This window comes from Carcharhinus amblyrhynchos, chromosome 5, assembly GCF_965287045.1.
Source record: "Carcharhinus amblyrhynchos chromosome 5, sCarAmb.v2.hapA, whole genome shotgun sequence".
Lineage (NCBI taxonomy): Eukaryota > Metazoa > Chordata > Chondrichthyes > Carcharhiniformes > Carcharhinidae > Carcharhinus > Carcharhinus amblyrhynchos.
In genome coordinates this window covers 33,562,122-33,581,652 of record NC_137328.1, presented here as the reverse complement: position 1 = coordinate 33,581,652, position 19,531 = coordinate 33,562,122, and the positions used below count along the sequence as shown (strand labels likewise).

Genomic DNA, 19,531 nt, shown 5'->3' with positions numbered 1-19,531 from the left:
TCTACCTGCCTCATTACATAACACCAGATCTAAGAGAGCTCAATTTTCAGAAGGCATTTGATAAGGTGCCGCACGAAAGGTTGTTGCAGAAGATTAGGGGGCATGGAGTTCGGGGTAGGGTGTTAGCGTGGATAGGGGATTGGCTGTCAAATAGGAGGCAGAGAGTGGGTGCTGTTCGGATTGGCGGTTGGTGATTAGTATAGATGATCTGGAGGAGGGAACCTAGTGTAAGGTGTCGAAATTTGCTGATGACACAAAGATTGGTGGAACGGCAAATTGTGCGGAGGGTGTGGCAAGTCTGCACGGGGATCTAGATAGGCTGGGCGAGGACCTGGCAGATGGAATACAATGTTGGCAAGTGTGAGGTTATCCACTTTGGTGGGAATAATGGTAGGAAGGACTACCACTTACAGGGCGAAAAGCTGCAGCATGTTACGGTGCAGAGGGACCTGGGGGTCCTTGTGCATGAGTCGCAAAAACCCAGCCTACAGGTGCAGCAGGTGGTCAGGAAGGCAAATGGGATGCTGGCCTTCATAGCGAGGGGGATTGAATATAAAAGTAGGGAGGTCTTGCTGCAACTGTACAGGGCACTGGTGAGGCCGCAGCTGGAGTACTGTGTGCAGTTTTGGTCGCCGCACTTGCGCAAGGATATTTTGGCCGTGGAGGGAGTGCAGAGGAGGTTCACTAGGCTGATACCGGAATTGAGGGGGTTGAGCTATGAGAGGCTGAATAAACTGGGCTTGTACTTGTTAGAGTTTAGAAGGATGAAGGGAGATCTCATTGAGACGTATAAGATGATGAAAGGGATGGATAGGGTAGAGGTGGGGAGGTTCTTCCTGCTCAGAAAGGACAGCAGGACTAGAGGGCACAGCCTCAAGATAAGGGGGGGTGGGGGGCGGTTTCGAACGGAGTTGAGGAGGAACTTCTTCACTCAAAGGGTGGTGAATCTCTGGAATTCTCTGCCCATTGAAGTGGTTGAGGCTTCATCGCTAAATATATTTAAGACGTGGGTACATAAGTTTTTGGTAGGCAAGGCAATTAAGGATTATGGGGAGAAAGTGGAAAAGTGGAACTGAGCCACTTCAGATCAGCCATGATCTTGAATGGCGGGGCAGACTCGAAGGGCTAGATGGCCTACTCCTGCTCCTATTTCTTATGTTGTTAAGATAACCTTGTGAATTTCTCTTTGAAACATGGAAAGAAGGCTTGCGATATTTGAAACTTGCGAGCTTTTGCTGAGTATAGTCAGTTTAGTCACTTTAGCCAGAGTTAACTTGTAAAGAACCACATTTCCAAGTAATTACTTACTCGAAAGCTTATCACCAGGATTTTGATTAAAAGCACAATGGATTTGACTGAGGTGTTGCATTTGCTGACTGGCAATGCACACCAAGTCATCTATACTCTGTATTTTTAAAAATTTGTTGTTAGGATTTTAGCAATGTTGACATGGTCATGTTTGCCCCTAATTGTGAAGGTGATGGGAGACCATGAACCTACTAGTGCTTCCAATTTTTATTAGGGAACACTAATGCCTGGTGACATTAAAGGAACATACGCAAGTCAAGGTGCTGTGTGGTTTGGAAGTGAACTTGAAAATGGTATTCCCATCACATTCCTGCTCTGGTTCCCTGAGAGAGCAGTTGTGGAGCTGAATTATTGCATTTTGTATGTGCTGGAGCCTTAGCTTGCTAGTGATGGTGAAGGGTGGTTGTTATGATTGGTACTGTTCTTGCTCTTCCCTGCATGTTGTTGATCTTTCACACATCCAAACAAGTGGTCACACACTTACAGACTTATTGATGGTGGAGAGACATTGAGAGGTCAGGTGGTGAACAATATTCTCTCTAAACAGCATAGCCCTGCAGTAATCAAAAGTTCTCCCATAGGCCATGTAAAGTCACCCCCTTTAAATTAGCCTGCTTGCACCCCCATGCGAAATAATTCAAAGGGCCTGCGCACTTAAACAAATTGGCTGAACACTACAAAAATAAATGGTATATTGGCGGTACGCACATTATACCCAACACCTCTCCTACAACCACTGTTTTTCAATTTTTACAAATGTTGAATGTCTGCAATTCAATTGTTGTTAAAGCAGCTGAATTACATCTTCAGATAGCTGACCCAGGCTAACATCATTATCGCCTTTCAGTAATGCGAAGCTCAGACTATTTATTAAGATGTTCGCAGAAGATTCCAGGCACAATTGCGAAGTGGTACAGAGAGTCCTGGTGACATAACGCAGTGTTATTTTGTTGCTGCATGCAGGCATTGCTATGTGCAAGGTGTCTGCCTATATACTCTGTGTGAAGTGCATTAATATGATTGAAGCTATGATAAAATGCTATAATAATGCAGAATATATTTTTCATGTTTTTAATATTCATGCATTTAGTCTAATATTGAAAGATATGAACTTTTTTTTCAGTTACTGTTCTTGACATGAACATAAACCAGTTTCTTAAAAGTCTAGGCTTGGAACACCTGCGGGATATTTTTGAAAGAGAACAGGTAAGTGAAAATCAAAATAAAAACTGAAATGCTGGAAATGTTAGCAGATCAGGCAGCATTTGTGATGTGAGAAACATAATGGGTGGGATTTTCCAGCCATGCTCACCCCAAAACCAGAAAATCCTGCCAAAGGTCAACAGACCTTTCCATTGTCTACCCCTCGCCCATTATGATTCCTGTGGCGGGCAGAACACGAAAATTTGCCCCAGTATTTCAGGTTGTTCATCTTTCAGCAGAACAGGAAAAAGTTATGGACAGGCTTGAAGCAAGTACAGAAGCAGTTTGAAGCAGGTGGGGCTGTAGAACAAAAGGTCTCTCGATAGGTTGGAGAGATTAAATAGCAAAAGGAGATGGCAGTGGGACAAGTAAACAAAAGATGGGTCATGGGGAAGCATAATCAGAATAGCAGACACCTCACCAACAGCTGCCATCCAAAAAAAGGGAGACAGAGGCTATATTTGTTGAACTCCCGTGTTGTGTTCAGAAGACTGTGAAATGCCTAATTGAAAGGTGAGGTACTGTTCCTCAAGCTTACGTTGAGCTTCATTAGAAGGTTCAAGGACACAAGTTAGATTAGGAGTGGGGCGGCGAATTCTGAAGAGAGGCAATCAGAAGCTTGGGGTCACATGCACTGCATTCATTGTACTGCAAAGCAACTACTCAATCTGCCTTTGGTCCACCCTAACGTAAAGGAGATCATATTGTGAGCAGCATATTTGGTACACTAAACTAAAAGAAGTGCCAATAAATTGCTGCTTCACCTGGAAATAGTGTTGTGGTGCCCTGGAAAGTGGGAAAAGAGGAGGTAAAAACGCAGGTGTTGCATCTCTTGCACTTGCACAGGATGGTGCTGTGAGAAGAGGATTGCTTTTTGGTGATAAGTGAGAGGTGAACATTGATGTCTCAGAAGTACTGGTACCTTGGGAATGTTGAGAGGGGATAATATGTTCATGCTGGAAGGTAAAATCTGAGTTTTATTAGCTTAAAAGTGACATTTAAAAAATTGAATAGCTGTTTCCTCAGTTCCAGGATTTGATGATGTGCTGAAATTTTCAGATCACTTTGGATGTACTGGCAGACATGGGACATGAGGAGCTGAAAGAAATTGGAATTAACGCTTATGGGCACCGTCATAAATTAATCAAGGGTGTCGAACGGCTGCTTGGGGGACAGCAAGGTAAACTGCATTAATAATCTGTTGTTTTATTCTAAGTTTGAAACTACAGAATTTTTAGGAGCTGCTGAACAAAATTTTAAAACTACATGCTTAACCTATATGACTCAGGAAACTGAAATGTGAAAACTTTCGCCTCACTAGTTGTGGAATGCTTTGTTGAACAAGTTATTTCAACCAAAGATTAATCTTATGAATGGAGCCTAATCCCATCAAGTTTTTTTTTGTTTTGATTGTCTCGCAAAGTGTTCACTACTTCTTAGCGTCAAGTGTATATTGTGAAATTAGCAAGTTTCAATATTACCAGCCAGTAGAATGTTGCATTTGTGGTCCAAGGCATTGGTGAGATCAGACCTATGTACTGTGTACAGTTTTGGTCACCTTACTTAAGGAAATGCATACCTGCATTGGAAGCAGGTTAAAGAAGATTTACTGGGCTGATTTTTGGGTTGATGGGCCTGTCCTATGAGGAATAGCTGAAAAGGTTGGAATTTAGAAGAATGAGAAGTGGTGATCTTATTGAAACATAAAAGTTTCTGAGAGAGCTTGACAGGGTAGATGCTGAAAGGATGTTTCCCCTCTTGGGGAATCTAGAACAAGTGGACGCAGTTCAAAAATAAAGGGCTTGCCATTTGAAGCAAGAGGAATTTCTTCTTTAAGGGTGATTAGGGTTTGGAATTCTCTTTCCTGAGAACGGTGGAGGCTAGGTCGTTGAATGTGTTCAAATTTGAGTTGTACAGATTTTTGATTGACAAGAGGGTTGAAAGTTATAGGGAACGGGTAGAAAGTGGACTTATGACCACAATCAGATCAACCGTGACCTTATCAAATGGCGGAGCAAACTCAAGGAACCAAATGATCTACTGCTGCTTCTATTTCTTTTGTTCTTGTGCTCTTACTAAATTATTTTCAATACTTTTAATAATTTGACCTGTTCCATATGCCTGAACATTATTTGACTTTCAGGTCACCTCTTTCAGAGGAGCTGATTTCATTTTGATTGGTTCTGGGATATGCCATGTCTTTCTTGTCCTGATGAATATAACCACTTTCGTGACAAGACCATTGTGAGACCACATGTGCATGATGCCTGTTGTTGTACTCTAAGATATTAATCAGCTGATATTAATTGCTCTTTTCACAGGTGCAAATCCTTATCTGACTTTCCATTGTGCTAGCCAAGGAACCATTCTTATTGATCTCGCACCAGATGACAAAGAGTACCAGTCTGTGGAAGAGGAGGTACTGTTAACTCGCTACTTGTCAGGTTTTCTACAAAATTCAATAATTCCTACCCTGGATTTCCCTCTATGAACTTCTCTCTATCTCACTCAACTTCTTTTAGGATCTGATTGAATCTAATTTCTTGGTCAAAACATTTGTCAACCCACCTAATATTTCCTTTGGCTGAGTGCCCGTCTTGAAATTATGTTTGAGTGCTGTTGGGCCTTGTCCTTAGATTAAGCTGTTATGTAATAGTAAGTTGAGTCATTACAGTTCCATAGTTCATTACATATGTCCCTTTAGACAATAATTGAATATGGCTAATTAAATCCATACTCACTCCGAGTGCCTGCCTTCCACTTGCCGCTCTGCCCCTCTCCTTAAACATATTTGGATATTGTTACGAAAGCAACTTGTATTTAATCATGTCCTCAAGACATCCTAAAATATTGCAGTTTTCAAAATCGTATCCTTTGTCAGAGGAACGGACACTGACGAACGTGTTGTTATTTAGATGCAAAGCACAATCCGTGAACACCGAGATGGTGGGACAGCAGGTGGAGTTTTTAATAGATACAACATCATTAAGGTAAGGTATTACTGTATTTTCATCCTTTTATGCTTAGTATTTTGTGTAGTTATTTTTGTTTTTATTTAAATGTTTACAAAATAAGTTATCTATTTTAAATTAACGCACAATTTCAGGACTTCTGTGGGACAGAAAGATCTTTGCACTAATTACTGAAAATAAATTGGATGTAATAGTGCATCATGCTGGTGGCAGTGGATGTTGCTTTGTTCCTCACACTTGTACCTGCTGAGTATCGTCTTTTTCTCTTAATTTTAGTTCTGACCAACATACCTGTGATTCTCATATAAGTTTGCTTTGGATTCTCGTGACACTCTTGAATATTTGAGATGAGATTATATTTGTCTCAAAGCTTAAATCTTTGAAACACTTTCCCAGAGAGTGATGGAAGCAGGGCCAATTAATTTTTTTAAAGCAGAGGTAGATATCTTGACTAACAAGGGAGTCAAAGGTTATCGCCACAATCAGATCAGCCATGATCTTACTGAATGGTGGACCAGGGTCGAAGGGCCAAATGGCTTATCCCTCCTCCTAACTTACATGTTCATATGCAATGGTAACTCTGGCTTCTTTTCTGTACAGAAAAGATCTTAAAACTCTTCCCTATTTCCACAATCCTCTCCTCCAACAAATGTGAGAAGCTCATGTATTTCTTTGTCACGAAAATTGAGACTATCCAATCACCTACTTCTGCCATTCCCTTTTCCTAACCTCAGATTATTGTATTTTTCTCCCAGACTCATGTTCACGAGAGCCATCTCCAGCTCTCGTGACAATATTCCCATTAAACGTCTGATCAACAAACTTCCTTTTCTAGCTTCTATGCTGGCTGCTGTTGTTAATGATTCCTTTTCTTCAGATATTGTCACTATATCTTTCAAGTGAGATATCATCAGCCCGGCTCACCAGAAAACTAATGCTTGATCCCTTTGCCTTTCCAAACTACCAACACACCTCTAGCCACGCATCCCACCCCATGCAAGTCCTTCAACATGTTGTTGCCTCCCAGATTTCTATCCGTCTTTCTGGGAGCTCCATATCTGAAACTCCAATCCAGTTTCTATCCCTGCCACAGTACTGAAACAGCTTTTAGAAAGTCACAAATGGTATCTAATGTGACAAAGGTAAACTATCCATCCTTGTCCTCCCTGACCTGTCTGCAAATTTTGATCTGGTTGGTTGTCATCCTCCAACACTTCACCATCATCCAGCTAGGTGGGAATGCACTTTAACAAAGGGTCAACGGGACTTGAAACATCAACTCTCTTCTCTCCTTACAGGTGTTGCCAGACCTGCTGAGATTTTCCAGCATTTTCTCTTTTGGGAATGCACTTGCCTAGTTCCATACTTACCCATTTAATAACCAGAGAATCACCTACATGCAAATATACAAATTAAGAGCAGGTGCAGGCCATTCAGCCCCTCGAACCTCTTTGCAATTCAATACGATCATAGCCAAATTGATTGTAACTGCAACTCCACATTCCCTCCAATCCCGATACTCTTTCACCCTTTTGCTTATCAATAATCTATTTATCTTTATCTTAAAAGTATTCTAATATTCTGCTTCCACTGCCTTTTGAGGAAGAGTTCCAAAGATTCATGACCCCCAGAACATTTTCCCTTCGTCTCTGTCTTAAATGGGCTGCCCCTTATTTTTAAACCGTGGTCCTGAGTTTTAGATTCTTCCACAAGAGGAAATGTCCTTTTCACGTCCACTCTGTCAAAACCCCTCAGGAGCTTGTCTGTTTGAATCAAGTCATCTCTTACTCTTTTAATCTTCAGAGGATGTAAGCCTAGCCTGTCCAGCATTTCCAATCCTTCCCATGCATTTACATCCTTTTTTAAATTAGGAGACCAATATTGTACACAATACGCCAAATGTGATCTCACCAATGCCTTGTATAAATGAAGTATGGCCAGTACTGATCCTTGTGACATACCACTCATTACTACTTGTCAACCAGAAAATGACGCTTTTATGCCTATGCTCTTTTTCCTATAATGTCATAGAATCCCTATATTGCACTGAGGCCAGTTGACCCATCAAGTCCACACCAGCTCTCCAACACAGCATCTGTATCCAGGCCCACCACCAGTCCAACACTGTAACCCCACACATTTATCCCACTAATTCCCCCGAAGCTACACACCTTTGGACATCAAGGGGCAATTTAGCATGGCCAAATCCACCTAACCAACACATCTTTGGACTGTGGGAGGAAACTCATGATGTGGGAATGCCGGCGTTGGACTGGCGTAAACACAGTAAAAAGTCTGACAACACCAGGTTTTAGTCCAACCGATTTATTTGATAATACTCACAAGCTTTCGAGGGGCAGTTCCCTCGAAAGCTTGTGAGTATTATCAAATAAATCGGTTGGACTAAAACCTGGTGTTGTCAGACTTTTTACGGAGGAAACCCACGCAGACATGGGGTGAACATGTAAATTCCACACCGTCATCCAAGGTTAGAATCAAACTTGGGTCCCTGTCACTGTGAGGTGGCAATCCTAATGTCTGTGCTACCGTGTTAGCTAGCCAGTTTTCTATCTATGCTAATATGTTCCTCTGTACACCACAAGCTTTTCTTTTCCTTTGATGTAGCAACATATCAAATACCTTTTGGAGATCTATTTCATCAGACATGTTATTTCTTCAAAGAACTCAATAAATTGTATTAATTAAGTTAATTGGCCTGTAGTTTTCTGCTTTGTCTCCCTCTGTTCTTAAATAAAATAGTTACATTTGCTCTTTTCCGTTCTAATAATTTTTTCCTGAATCCAGGGAATTTTGGAAAACTAAAACCATTAACAATCCCTCTAGCTGAAGATTCATCCAGACTCAAAACGTTAGCCGTGTTCTTTCTCCACAGATACTGTCAGGCCTGCTGATGTTTTCCTGCAAATTCTGTTTTTGTTTCAGATTTCAGCGTCAATAGTAATTTGCTTATTATTTCTCCTGTCATTTATTTTAAGATCCTCGTATGAGGTCCATCAGGATCCATTGACTTGTTAGCCCACAGCTCCAACAATTTGTTTGGTATCACTTCCTAATAATTTTCTTAAATTTCTCCTCCCTTCCATTTCCTAATTCAGAGCTACTTCTGGGATGTTACATGTATTCTCAAAAGTGAAGACCAATGAAAATACCTCTTCAAATCAACTGCCATCTCTTTATTTTCCATTATTAATTCCCACAATGTTTTTTCCTCTCACTCCTGCACAGTCATTTCTGCCATGCTTTTTAAATCTTACAACAAATGTGAGCATTGCATTTGTAACTGACCCTAGTTGCTCTTGAGAAAGTGGAGTTAAGCCACCTTCTTAAACTGCTGCAGTCCATGTAGTGTAGGTATACTTAAAATGTTGTTAGGGAGAAAGTTCCAGGTTTTTGGCACAGCGACATTGAAGAAGTGATAACGTAGTTCCAAACCATTAAATGGCTTGGAGAAGAACCTGCAGTTGCTGTTCTTTGATGCCCATGAACTTTCTAGGTGTTAGTCCTTCCAAACTTGGGACCTCTGTTGAAGGAGCCTTGGCAAGTTGCTGCCAGCACGGTGCACCAGTGGCGGGGGAGTCAGTGTTTAAGGTTGATGGGTGCTGATCAAGTAGGCTGCTTTTTCCTAGATGGTGTTGTACTTCCTGAATGTTGTTGAAGTTGGACTCATCCAAGCAAGATGGACATTAAATCATCAAACTCCTGACTTGCGCATGTAGTTGGTAGATAGCACCCTGCAAAATGATAATGATGGCCGATTTAACAGTGTTAATGCTGTTGAATGGTAAGGAAGATGGTTAGACTCTGTCTTGTTCGAGATTGTCATTGCCTGCACTTGTGTTGCAACCCACATAAAAGCTGATAACCTTTAAAAAGAGGTGAATTTCCCAAGTGATGAACAGAAGTAAACTGATGGGCAAGTTTTCATTTTTTAAGACTTATATTAATAAGTTGAATCAGCACAGATGAAACGTTAATTAACGGTAATTCGTTGATCAAACTAAAGAAAAGGTAATTGAGCATTGACTAGCTAAAGCAACTGAAATATGTATTTTATGCAATGTCACACTTCAGGCTTATGTGCAGCATTACAGGAGCAGTCCCACAATCACTCCTGGCTTGCCAGCAGAGGTTCACTTCTCCCCTGCCACGCCATATTGAGATTTCCAGTGTCCTTCGACATTCATTCCACTCAGTCCATGTTTTCCCATTAACTGTCACAAACAAAGTACGCCTTGATGAATCGCCAATGCTTAAATCTTCACAAGCCCCATCTATAAAGTTCACTTTCTTCTGAACAGAAACTAAACTCCTGTGCCTTGCTTGTTGGTTAATATGGAAACTGTTTCCCTGCTCCTGCAGAACAGTAGCCTTTGTTTCTGCATCTCAAACAACAATAGTCCTTTCTTTGTGCGATACTATAAAAAGGCGTTGAAACAGCCAGCTGACTTCAGTGGGTTTCTGTTCTAGTTTCTCTCCCTACGGCAACCAGATCACATGGACGTGTCTCTGAGTTGAGTTGACTCTGAATTCTCTGTTTTAATTTGAGTTTAAAGCATATTTCAAAACAATATCATGTAAGATTCAACGTTCGTGACATTTGTGTGACAAGAATGTTACTTGACACTTCTCAGCCAAAGTCTGCATGTTAGCCAGGTCTCGCAGGATGTAGACACGGACTAAGACATTATCTCACTGTGCAGTCATCATCAAGCATCCTTACTTCTGACTAAGTGATGGAGGGGTGGTCGTTGATGATCTGAGTCTCGTGGCCCCCAAAGATTTACTCCCGTCTGTAAATCATCTGAAGACGCATCAGTTTCTATATCCACTGTGACAACACCCAGCTTTACTTCACTACCACCTCTCACCCCTTCAACTATCACTAAACTATCAGACTTCTTTGTCTGACATCTAGTGCTAGATGAGAGAAAATTTCCTCCAATTAAATACTAAGAAAACTCAAGCCATTGTCTTCAGTCTATGCCACAAATTCTATTCCTTAGCCACCAATTCCATCCCTTTCCCTGAACCAGACTGTTCACAATCTTGAAATTTATTTGATCCCGAGACGAGCTTCTTGGCACACATCTGCACCATCACGAAGATTGCTCGTAGCCACTTCCTCGACATTTCCCAGCGTCGCATCCAACCCTGGAACGTCATCTGAAACCCTCATGCATTTGTTACCTTACAATTCCACTATTCTAACACATCCTTGGACAGTTTCCCAACTTCTATCCTTCACAAATTTGAGGTCATCCAACTTGCACCTAGCCTTGTTCACCCATCGCCCCGTGTTTAGTGATCTACAATGGCTCCTATTTAAGGAACATCTCAATTTTTAAATTTCTCATCCATCTTTTCATATACCTTAATGGCTTTGCCCCTTCCAATCTTTGTAATCTGCTCCAATCCTCCAACTCTCAAGATATCTGCATGTCTCTACTTCTGGGGGTGGGATTTTCCAGCCATGTTCGCCCCAAGACCAGAAAATCCCACCCAAGGTCAACAGACCTTTGCAAGGTCTGCCTCCTCCTACTATGACTCCCATGGTGGGCGGGATGGGAAAATTCAGCCCCCAGCCTTTTTAGCTTCCCTGATAATCACAGCCATTGTGAGCCTCTGCTGGTCCATCTCACTTTTCTCTCATTAAAACCTATCACCTCGACCAAGTTTTGACTATCAACTCCATTGTCAGCACATTGACTTATGTGACTCGGTATCATATCTTGATTTGATTTATTATTGTCACATGTATACAGTGAAAAGTATTGTTTCTTGAGCGCTATACAGACAAACATACTGTTCGTAGAGTAGGAACGAAAAGGGTGCAGAATGCCGTGTTGCAGTCGTAGCTAAGGTGTAGCGAAAGGTCAACTTTATATAAGGAACGTCCATTCAGAAGTCTAATGGCAGCAGGGAAGAAACTGTTCTTGAGTTGGTTAGTACGTGACCTCAGACTTTTGTACCTTTTTCCCAATGGAAGAAGGTAAAAGAGAGTATGCCCAGGATGCATGAGTCCTTGATTACGCCGGCTGCTTTTCCAAGGCAGTGGGAAATGTAGACAGAGTCAGTGGATGGGAGGCTGGTTTGTGAGATGGACTGGGCTTTGTCCAAGACTTAGTATTTTCTTGCGGTCTTGGATAGAGTAGGAGCCATACCAAGCTGTGATACAACCAGAAAGAATGCTTTCTATGGTGCATCTGTAAAAGTTGGTGAGAGTTGTGGCCGGACATTATTTTATAATGCCCCTATGAAGTACTTGGGGATGTTTTTATTACATTAAAGGTGCTATTTTCAAGATTGTTATTGTGCGAGTTCTCTGCATTTCATCCAGAGAGAGCTTATTTTAGTTTTTTTTAATAATGTCCGGTTTGTATTTTCTTATTCAGAAACATTCTTTTGGTGCACTAGGGTTCTCAGAATGGCTGTACTTTTCTTTCACTTTGTTTCTTGCTAGGTTGCATGAAGTTCTCACACCCAGCTTCATAGTCAACACCAATTTTAAATCTTTAACTTGGTACTTGTAGAGCTCATAGGAATTTTTTTTGCAAAACTCTGCAATTTCCTGGCTGTATTTCAAGTGGCCATTTTTGGGGCGACACTGTGGTTAGCATTGATGTTTCTCAGTGTCAGAGATTTGGTTTCTATCCCAGCCTTGAGTGACTGTCTATGTAGAGTTTGCACATTCTCCCCACGTCTTGCTTCTTTTTCAACTGAACCACACTGTTCACAACCTCGAGGTAATATTCCAACTGCTCGTCCACACCACAATGATGGTTAGTACTGCTGCCTCACAGCATGAGGGACCCAGGTTCAATTCCTGCCTTGGATGACTGTCTGTGTGGAATTCTCCCCCTATCTGTGTGGGTTTCCTCTCAGTGCTCCAGTTTCTGCCCACAGTCCAAAGATGTTCAAATTAGGTGGATTGGCCCAGCTAAATTGTTCCTTAGTGTCCCATGGTGTGTATGTTAGGAGGATTAACGAAGTTAATGTGTGGGGTTACGGGGTTGGGCCTGGGTAAGATGCTCTGTCAGAGAGACGATGCAGGCTTGATGGGCTGAATGGCCTCCTTCTGCACTGTAGGGATTCTCTGATTCTATGAATGCATCCTCTAAAAACCCTTCATCCATACCATTTATATTGGGTCCCATAGTTATCTCCTGCAGACAGAATTTTATGACTTGACACTTTTCTGCTTTCTGTAAACACAAAACCTCCCTAATGTCCATCTTTCCCATGTTTTCGGCGTAATCCTTCAAAACTGTTTGTCTGCAAAGATGTTACAGCTAGTTGTTCTGCTTGGATACTAGAATGCAGCTCCTGTCCCAGAAGCTGGCTGGAAACTTCAAGGATTGTGTGTGTCTAGGATACATCTTTCCTAATGTGGGAAGAGTAACATTTTCTTGCTGTCCAGATCATCAGTATGTTTTTGGTACAGAGCTTTTAGAAAGCAGAGGTTAACAAACTCAGAAGCGGTAACCACTTCCTGCTCCCCTCCATGCTAGAGTCCTTTCAAACTCATGACCGGTTTGCCTTGCTTTAACCAAATGTCATATCAGCATGACAGCCCAAGAATTTGCACTCAGCAATACACAGAGCCTAAGTAAAAATGTATTTTTTAAGAAACACTCCTTCAGAATTCTGCACTGCTTTGGTGTGATCCTATACATGGAGATCAAAGGAAAATGACTAGTTGAATGGCCCAGATTTGTTCATTGGAATAATGGCAAGCATTTAAACCTTCACCAATTGAGCGTCAGTATCCATAGGAAGTCCTGAAGTATGCACAGAGACATTAGACTTCTGAGGACTGATTTATGCTGCCAGACCACTTCATGGCTTCCTTAAACAGTGTAACATTTTGTCCTTGCCATTGTAGACTTGGGCTATGTGCCCAGAAATTTACTCCAGGAAATTTATATCCGTTAATTACACATGTAGGATCCAGGTTGGAATCTATATTGGGAAGAGCCTTTTTATTACACAAAATGTAATTAAAAGCAAACACGTTGAATGATTCCACCACCCCTATCCAAGCACCAAATTTAGCAGTGTAAGCCATTTAAAAGCTGGAATGAATCCAAAAGCTCAAACCACCATATAAATATTTCACTGCACTTGAAAATACTTTAAAACTACTTGTAAACAATTAAAAGCCAAGAGATTAAAGCAATAAAAGATTAAAAATGTTCCTTACTTTACTAGACTATATTTACTTTAAAATGTACTTTACCATTTATTAAATTTTAAGTGTTTTGGAAATTCCTTTCAAGGCTTTTCTATTAAAGATATACAAACTCATAAGGTCAGTTAAACATCTTGAAAGTTTAAAAAATGTTTGAAGAAATTTCAGAATTTGAACTCAATTTAAAGAGAAAACCTTGAAATGAAGAACGGGCTACAGTGAAAATTACAAGCAGTCCGATTGCTGTAAAAACCCTACTGATATAATTATTTGCGGGGGGTGGGTGGCGCGGGGTCAGGAAACCTACAGTTCTTGTCTGGACTGACCTTTGTGTGACTCAAGTTCAATGCCAATCTTGTTTGTTAACTGCCCTCTGAAAATGCCTAGCAAGTGCCTCCTTTACACCAAACTCCGTTGATTCAAAAATTGTAAGGCATCTTCACACCTTAGGGCAACTATCAGTTAGCAATCAGACTCAACCCTTATGTTTTAGCCTACGTGCTGTTACATCGGGAAGAAAACTGAATGTGTTGCTTAGAGTTGAAATAATGTGTGTTGAATGATAGAGGAAATTCACTTGGTTTTTTTACTTAGGTGTTTGGGGAGGGGATTCAAATTGCTCTTGGCCAAAATGTTTATAAAATTCTTTTCAGATTCAGAAAGTTGTGAACAAGAAACTGCGGGAGCGGTTCATCCACAGGCAGAAGGAGGTTGCAGAGGAAAATCATAATCATCATAATGAACGGATGCTCTTTCATGGTGAGTCATGAAAGTAAAATACAACTTGCATTGTAAAGCAAAGTCACCATCCTGCATTGTTCTGTTGCTCATGTTCACTAACTGTTTTATCACCTGCCTATTCTAACTTTCTCCTCTCAAGGATATTAAGCTGCATTTCAGAACAGGATATTGTACAAATAGGAATTCCTGTTCTACAGAATGTACAATGGTGGGGCTTATTTTTATTACCCCTTCCCTCACTCAAAATAAATTTGGTGGCTTAGTTTGTGATGGTTGACTTACAGTTATGAAGTCAAAATGTCATGCAACCTTTTCCATCTCGAAGTTCTTTTTATAATTCAGTGCACGGACAAGAGAAAGATTGAAGATGTGAAAGAAGCAGAGCTTATTCTAAAACCAGATGGATTTGTGGATTTTGTTGTTCATTTGACTTTAAAACGCTTATAGAATTGTAGATTGCAACCAGTGTTAGTAGTACCTCTGAATAAGTCAGTCAGCCTGTTGTCCTTTCTGTGCATATATAAGTTTGTTCTCATTATGTAATATTTTTCTCATTAAGTAATATTTACGTGCTAGAAAAGTCCTTTTCCCTCTGAGGCCTGCTTGTCACCTCTTGCCTTGCTAAGGAGTGCAGAATTATATGGATCAGCTCTGCGCATCAGTGTTAGTGGCAGATTATTTTCTCTAAGTGCCAGCTGGACTCTATGAACCTGGCAGGTTTAGGATGATGTTGCTGCTTGCCACATAAGAACCAGTGATGCTAAGGCCGCATTGATATTTGTATAAAAGTTGGCCATGTTACTTCAGTGGCAAAAAGGAAGTGTGGTTAGTTCTGTATTTAATTCTCCTTTCTCCAGCTCGTCATTGGTCCTAAAGCATTTCACTTCATCCAGCACACTAATAATTACTTGGATTCATCAAGTTTCAGCGACCGATCTTTCAGTTTATCTTTCCAGTGTAACTTCTAGTATTTATCTGCTGGACAGGCCACAAATGATTTACGTTGGTAAACTGCATTTTAATTCTCTGTGTAGATTTAAGCTTTGTAATGCCTGATGCAATATTTGTGAGTGGGTTAATTGTCCCGTAAATCCATGCATGTAAAGCTAATGTGAATTATATACTTTCATTCCAGGGTCTCCCTTCATCAATGCGATCATTTACAAAGGGTTTGACGAAAGACATGCTTACATTGGTGGGATGTTTGGTGCAGGGATTTACTTTGCAGAAAATTCCTCTAAAAGTAATCAGTATGTCTATGGCATAGGTGGAGGTACCGGATGTCCAACCCATAAGGATAGGTCATGTTACATATGTCACAGGTAAGGGTAATGCTCATTGTGTGGAAAATGTTTCATGTTTTGCAGTAAGTTGTGAAAGTGTAGCTGTTCAGTACAGTGTTTAATTTGGGAACAGAAAATATTCAACTTGCTACCTTAAGTCCTGGCTAACATTTAGCAACACCCCTCCCTTCATATTGGTTAATTTAGCTCTGCATAATATCAACTCCCAAACTTGGCAATAAATCTACATCGGTATGTTTTTAGTCATTATGGATATAATGCATGTAGTATTTTATCTGAATCTATCATCAATGCTTAAGTGATGAAGCAAGTCAACTTGTTTTGCCTCAATTTTCCCACGTTTGAAGGACAGTGTAAAATTTAGATGTCATATTTGGTTCATAAGGCAATGTGTTTATTTTGATTTCAGACAAATGCTCTTCTGTAGAGTTACACTTGGGAAGTCATTCCTCCAGTTCAGTGCAATGAAGATGGCTCATGCCCCACCAGGGCATCATTCTGTGATTGGGAGGCCTAGTGTCAATGGACTTGCTTATGCAGAATATGTCATCTATAGAGGAGAACAGGTACTGAACTATCTGGGAATTGTATAGCCTTCAACTCTAGAACTTAATAAGAAAGAAGCAATGTTGAGAGTCATTTGCTAGAAGATTATCAAGGCTTGGTCAGTATAATCATGCATGTATGTAAGCTTCTCCTGTTAAATTTAAAGCATTCTAATCAGTAATCTGTGAACTGTTTGTGCTTTATATGCTGTGTCTGAAGCCAGAACTCTCCATTCACCTGAAGAAGAGGGAAACCCCTCGAAAGCTAGTGAGTTTACTATCAAATAAATAGGTTGGACTAAAACCTGCCAGTCCAACACCGGCATATCCACATCCCCAGTCCAACGCCGGCATATCCACATCAAATTTAAAGTGACCATTATACATCTCGTGAATGCGTTTAGTATGACTTTAAGCCATACCATGAGTTATTTTTGTGAACTCTTGCTTGAATTTTAGTGCAATATTTTGTGCTTTTGCTTTGATCCATGAAATATTGTGGTGGATGTTAAAGACTTGATTGCAATACAGTAATTAAAGAAAAACTGGGAATTGTCCTGATTTGCTGGCTAGCATTTATTCCTCAATTATTAGAAATCAAACTAGATATTCATTAATCTTATTGTTGTTTGTGGAACTTTATTGTGTGAAACGTGGCACTATCTTTCGGTCAGCTTCAGAGAGAGACAATCAATTGCACCCACCCACTTTCTTTGTTGCAATAGGTAGGTGACCTAGGATAATGTGACTTTTGAGGATTGTAACTCAGCCTCAAAAAAAATTCCTATCCTAAAAGGCATGTATTTATTATTCGGGTTGTCTGGCAAACGTAAAAGCATTCTTTGAGAAATGCAATTTTAAATTTCACTAATCAAATGTCAGGTTTCAAGCTGTTGTTTGAATAGTATTCTGTCTCATTGTCCTTTGTATTTTAACCATTTTAATACTTGTACATCTTTACCAGGCATACCCCGAATACCTCATCACATACCAGATCTTGAAGCCAGAAAGTCCATCACAGCAGATAACGACAAGCGAACAGAAGTCATAGTCCAAGCCAAACCTTGGCACCAAAGTGAACTTGCACCTAAGGCTCTTTGTGACGAATGCCTTTCCAATGACTGTTACAATATTTATTTGAGAGAAACTTTAACAATAAAACTGGTGTTTCAGTTTATGATTCTCTACTTCTCCCTCAAGAAAAAAATCTTGATTTCAACACCAGATCCGATAGCTGTGCATTGTAAATTGACCTCCCCCCTCAAAGAATGATCGTTACTATTAGCTTTGGGCTACGTTGGATTTGCTATTTTTACTTGTTCTCCCTTTTGCGTCATTTTCCAAATGTTCTGGAGCTTTTGAAGTGCTGTTGGTTGGGAACCTTGTAGGACAATTTAAAAAGTCCCTCCATTTGACTTCTTACTTGATCACAGTAATTACCTCAATGGTTAGTTCAAATCCTGGAAGAGGTGTGTGGTCTGTCATAATCAGCTTTGGCATTAAGCTGTCCCTTTATTATCCAGCCAGTATATCTTAACAAAAACTGAAGTTTTTGAACCATAGCACCCCCACACAAAAGGTAAAGAAATGGTCTGCTTCTGAAGACATTCAAGTTGCTTAATGTGGGGCAATGAATCAAAATGCAGTAAACCAGCGATACTGCTTCAACCAAGATAAGTGATGCAAAACCCAGTAGCCCACAACAGATCATAATCAATGTGCAAACAAACATCAGAATCACATGTTCTTATGGGGCAGGTAATTTGCACGGGTATGACATCTACAATAACAGTTTGGTTTTCCCATCTTTGAAGATTGCTCCATCTGTTCTGATAGTTTTGAATGTTCACTTAAGTTTTGCACTTTCATGTGACCCAAGTTTAATTTTTGACATTTGTGTATAGTTCACACAATAATAAAAACTTAAATGTTTGTCTGTAGTCTTAAAAAAAAAGTGGTTAATGGATATATGTGTAAAGTATGAAGTAAGATCCTTCACAGATAACTGGTGCCATCTGGCACTGCTAAAAATCCCAACATTGGCTAATGTGTAGCATAGACAAAATGGAATAAGTCTCAAACAAGTGTGGACTGGTGCATTGCCTCCTGGTTTATTATCTCTTTGAAACGGTGATGTGGAACAAAAGTTAGCTTAAAGTTTTCTAGTGAAACCTGATTGATATTTATAAATGACGAAAACCATAACTCCCTTTATAAAGCTTTCTGAACTGTGAGACTGTGTTGGCTTTATGAAAAAACTTCAGACAGTTGAGTGCAGCAAGAATGTAATTTACTCTGGGAGCAAGATTCAAATGAAAAAACCTAAAAATGTAAAAACAGAGGGCTTAATGGATGTCTTTGGAGCCCCCGGATTAAATTGCATCTTTTGTACTGCTTCATGAAGTCATGCTAATGTCTAAAAGCTATGCAGGAATACATTTGAACCCAATTCTGTAATAAAGTCATCACTGCAGAATAATGATGCAATTTTTCAGTAGGTGTATGGAGTTTATTTAATTCTGAAGCCAAACTGAAAGGTAATTGAAAGTGCAGGGCATAGTTTTCTGAAAATTATTGCAGTATGATTTTTGTGTGCGGAATATTTCTGCTATCGGCTATGCGTTATGAAGCAGATCCAGTTATGATGTGTGCTCATTGTTCGATCCTGAATGACTGCTTACTTGTATGCTCAAAATAGATTTGATATCCCAACGCATAGTGGGAATGAGATAATCAGATTTAATTAGTTTTTTTTGGTATTGGGGGTTGGGAAGGGAGAATGTGGTGGTCCCTTCAGTCATATTTGTATATCCAACCATGGCTGTGCCCTTCCACGTGCTGGAGTTAATGTGAGTTCATGTACATGTCTAACTATCCATGTTAGCTATTTGTGTAAGGAACCTTGCCCTTTACTGTTTTAGATAGTTTGAAAACCTGTTTTGCTATTTAGGTTCTCAACCTCTGCTCCATTGTGCGGTTTGCTCTTCAGATTATCATCGCCTGTCCTCTGTGTCATATTTTACTGTTCATACTCATTGTTTATTCCAACTGGTGTGATCTGTTAATCAGTTTGAATTACTTTTATCTGATGTGATGCGTAATTGTGTCATATTGCAGAGGAAACAGATTTTCTTTTGCAATATGTTACCTTGATACTCAAAATCTTGAATAAGTTGACAAGTCCGTGTATTTGTAAATGGCATCACCCTCATTTTGTGTTCAGTTGTGTGTGCCGGTGAAATGTACTCC

At 40.2% G+C, this 19,531-nt stretch overlaps 1 protein-coding gene across 2 annotated transcripts in view; it reads left to right on the top strand.

The window, feature by feature from the left end:
- tnksa (tankyrase, TRF1-interacting ankyrin-related ADP-ribose polymerase a) overlaps positions 1-19,215 on the top strand; it is a 162,360-nt gene extending 143,145 nt beyond the window's left edge. For both annotated transcript variants that reach the window (XM_080188601.1, XM_080188600.1), the window contains 8 exons: positions 2,432-2,514; positions 3,571-3,691; positions 4,833-4,930; positions 5,427-5,501; positions 14,346-14,451; positions 15,569-15,755; positions 16,147-16,303; positions 17,247-19,215. In XM_080188601.1, coding sequence (XP_080044727.1) covers positions 2,432-2,514; positions 3,571-3,691; positions 4,833-4,930; positions 5,427-5,501; positions 14,346-14,451; positions 15,569-15,755; positions 16,147-16,303; positions 17,247-17,333 — 914 coding nt within the window. In that variant the 3' untranslated portion in view covers positions 17,334-19,215. The remainder of the gene's footprint in view (positions 1-2,431; positions 2,515-3,570; positions 3,692-4,832; positions 4,931-5,426; positions 5,502-14,345; positions 14,452-15,568; positions 15,756-16,146; positions 16,304-17,246) is intronic.
- The last annotated feature ends 316 nt before the right edge of the window (positions 19,216-19,531 follow it).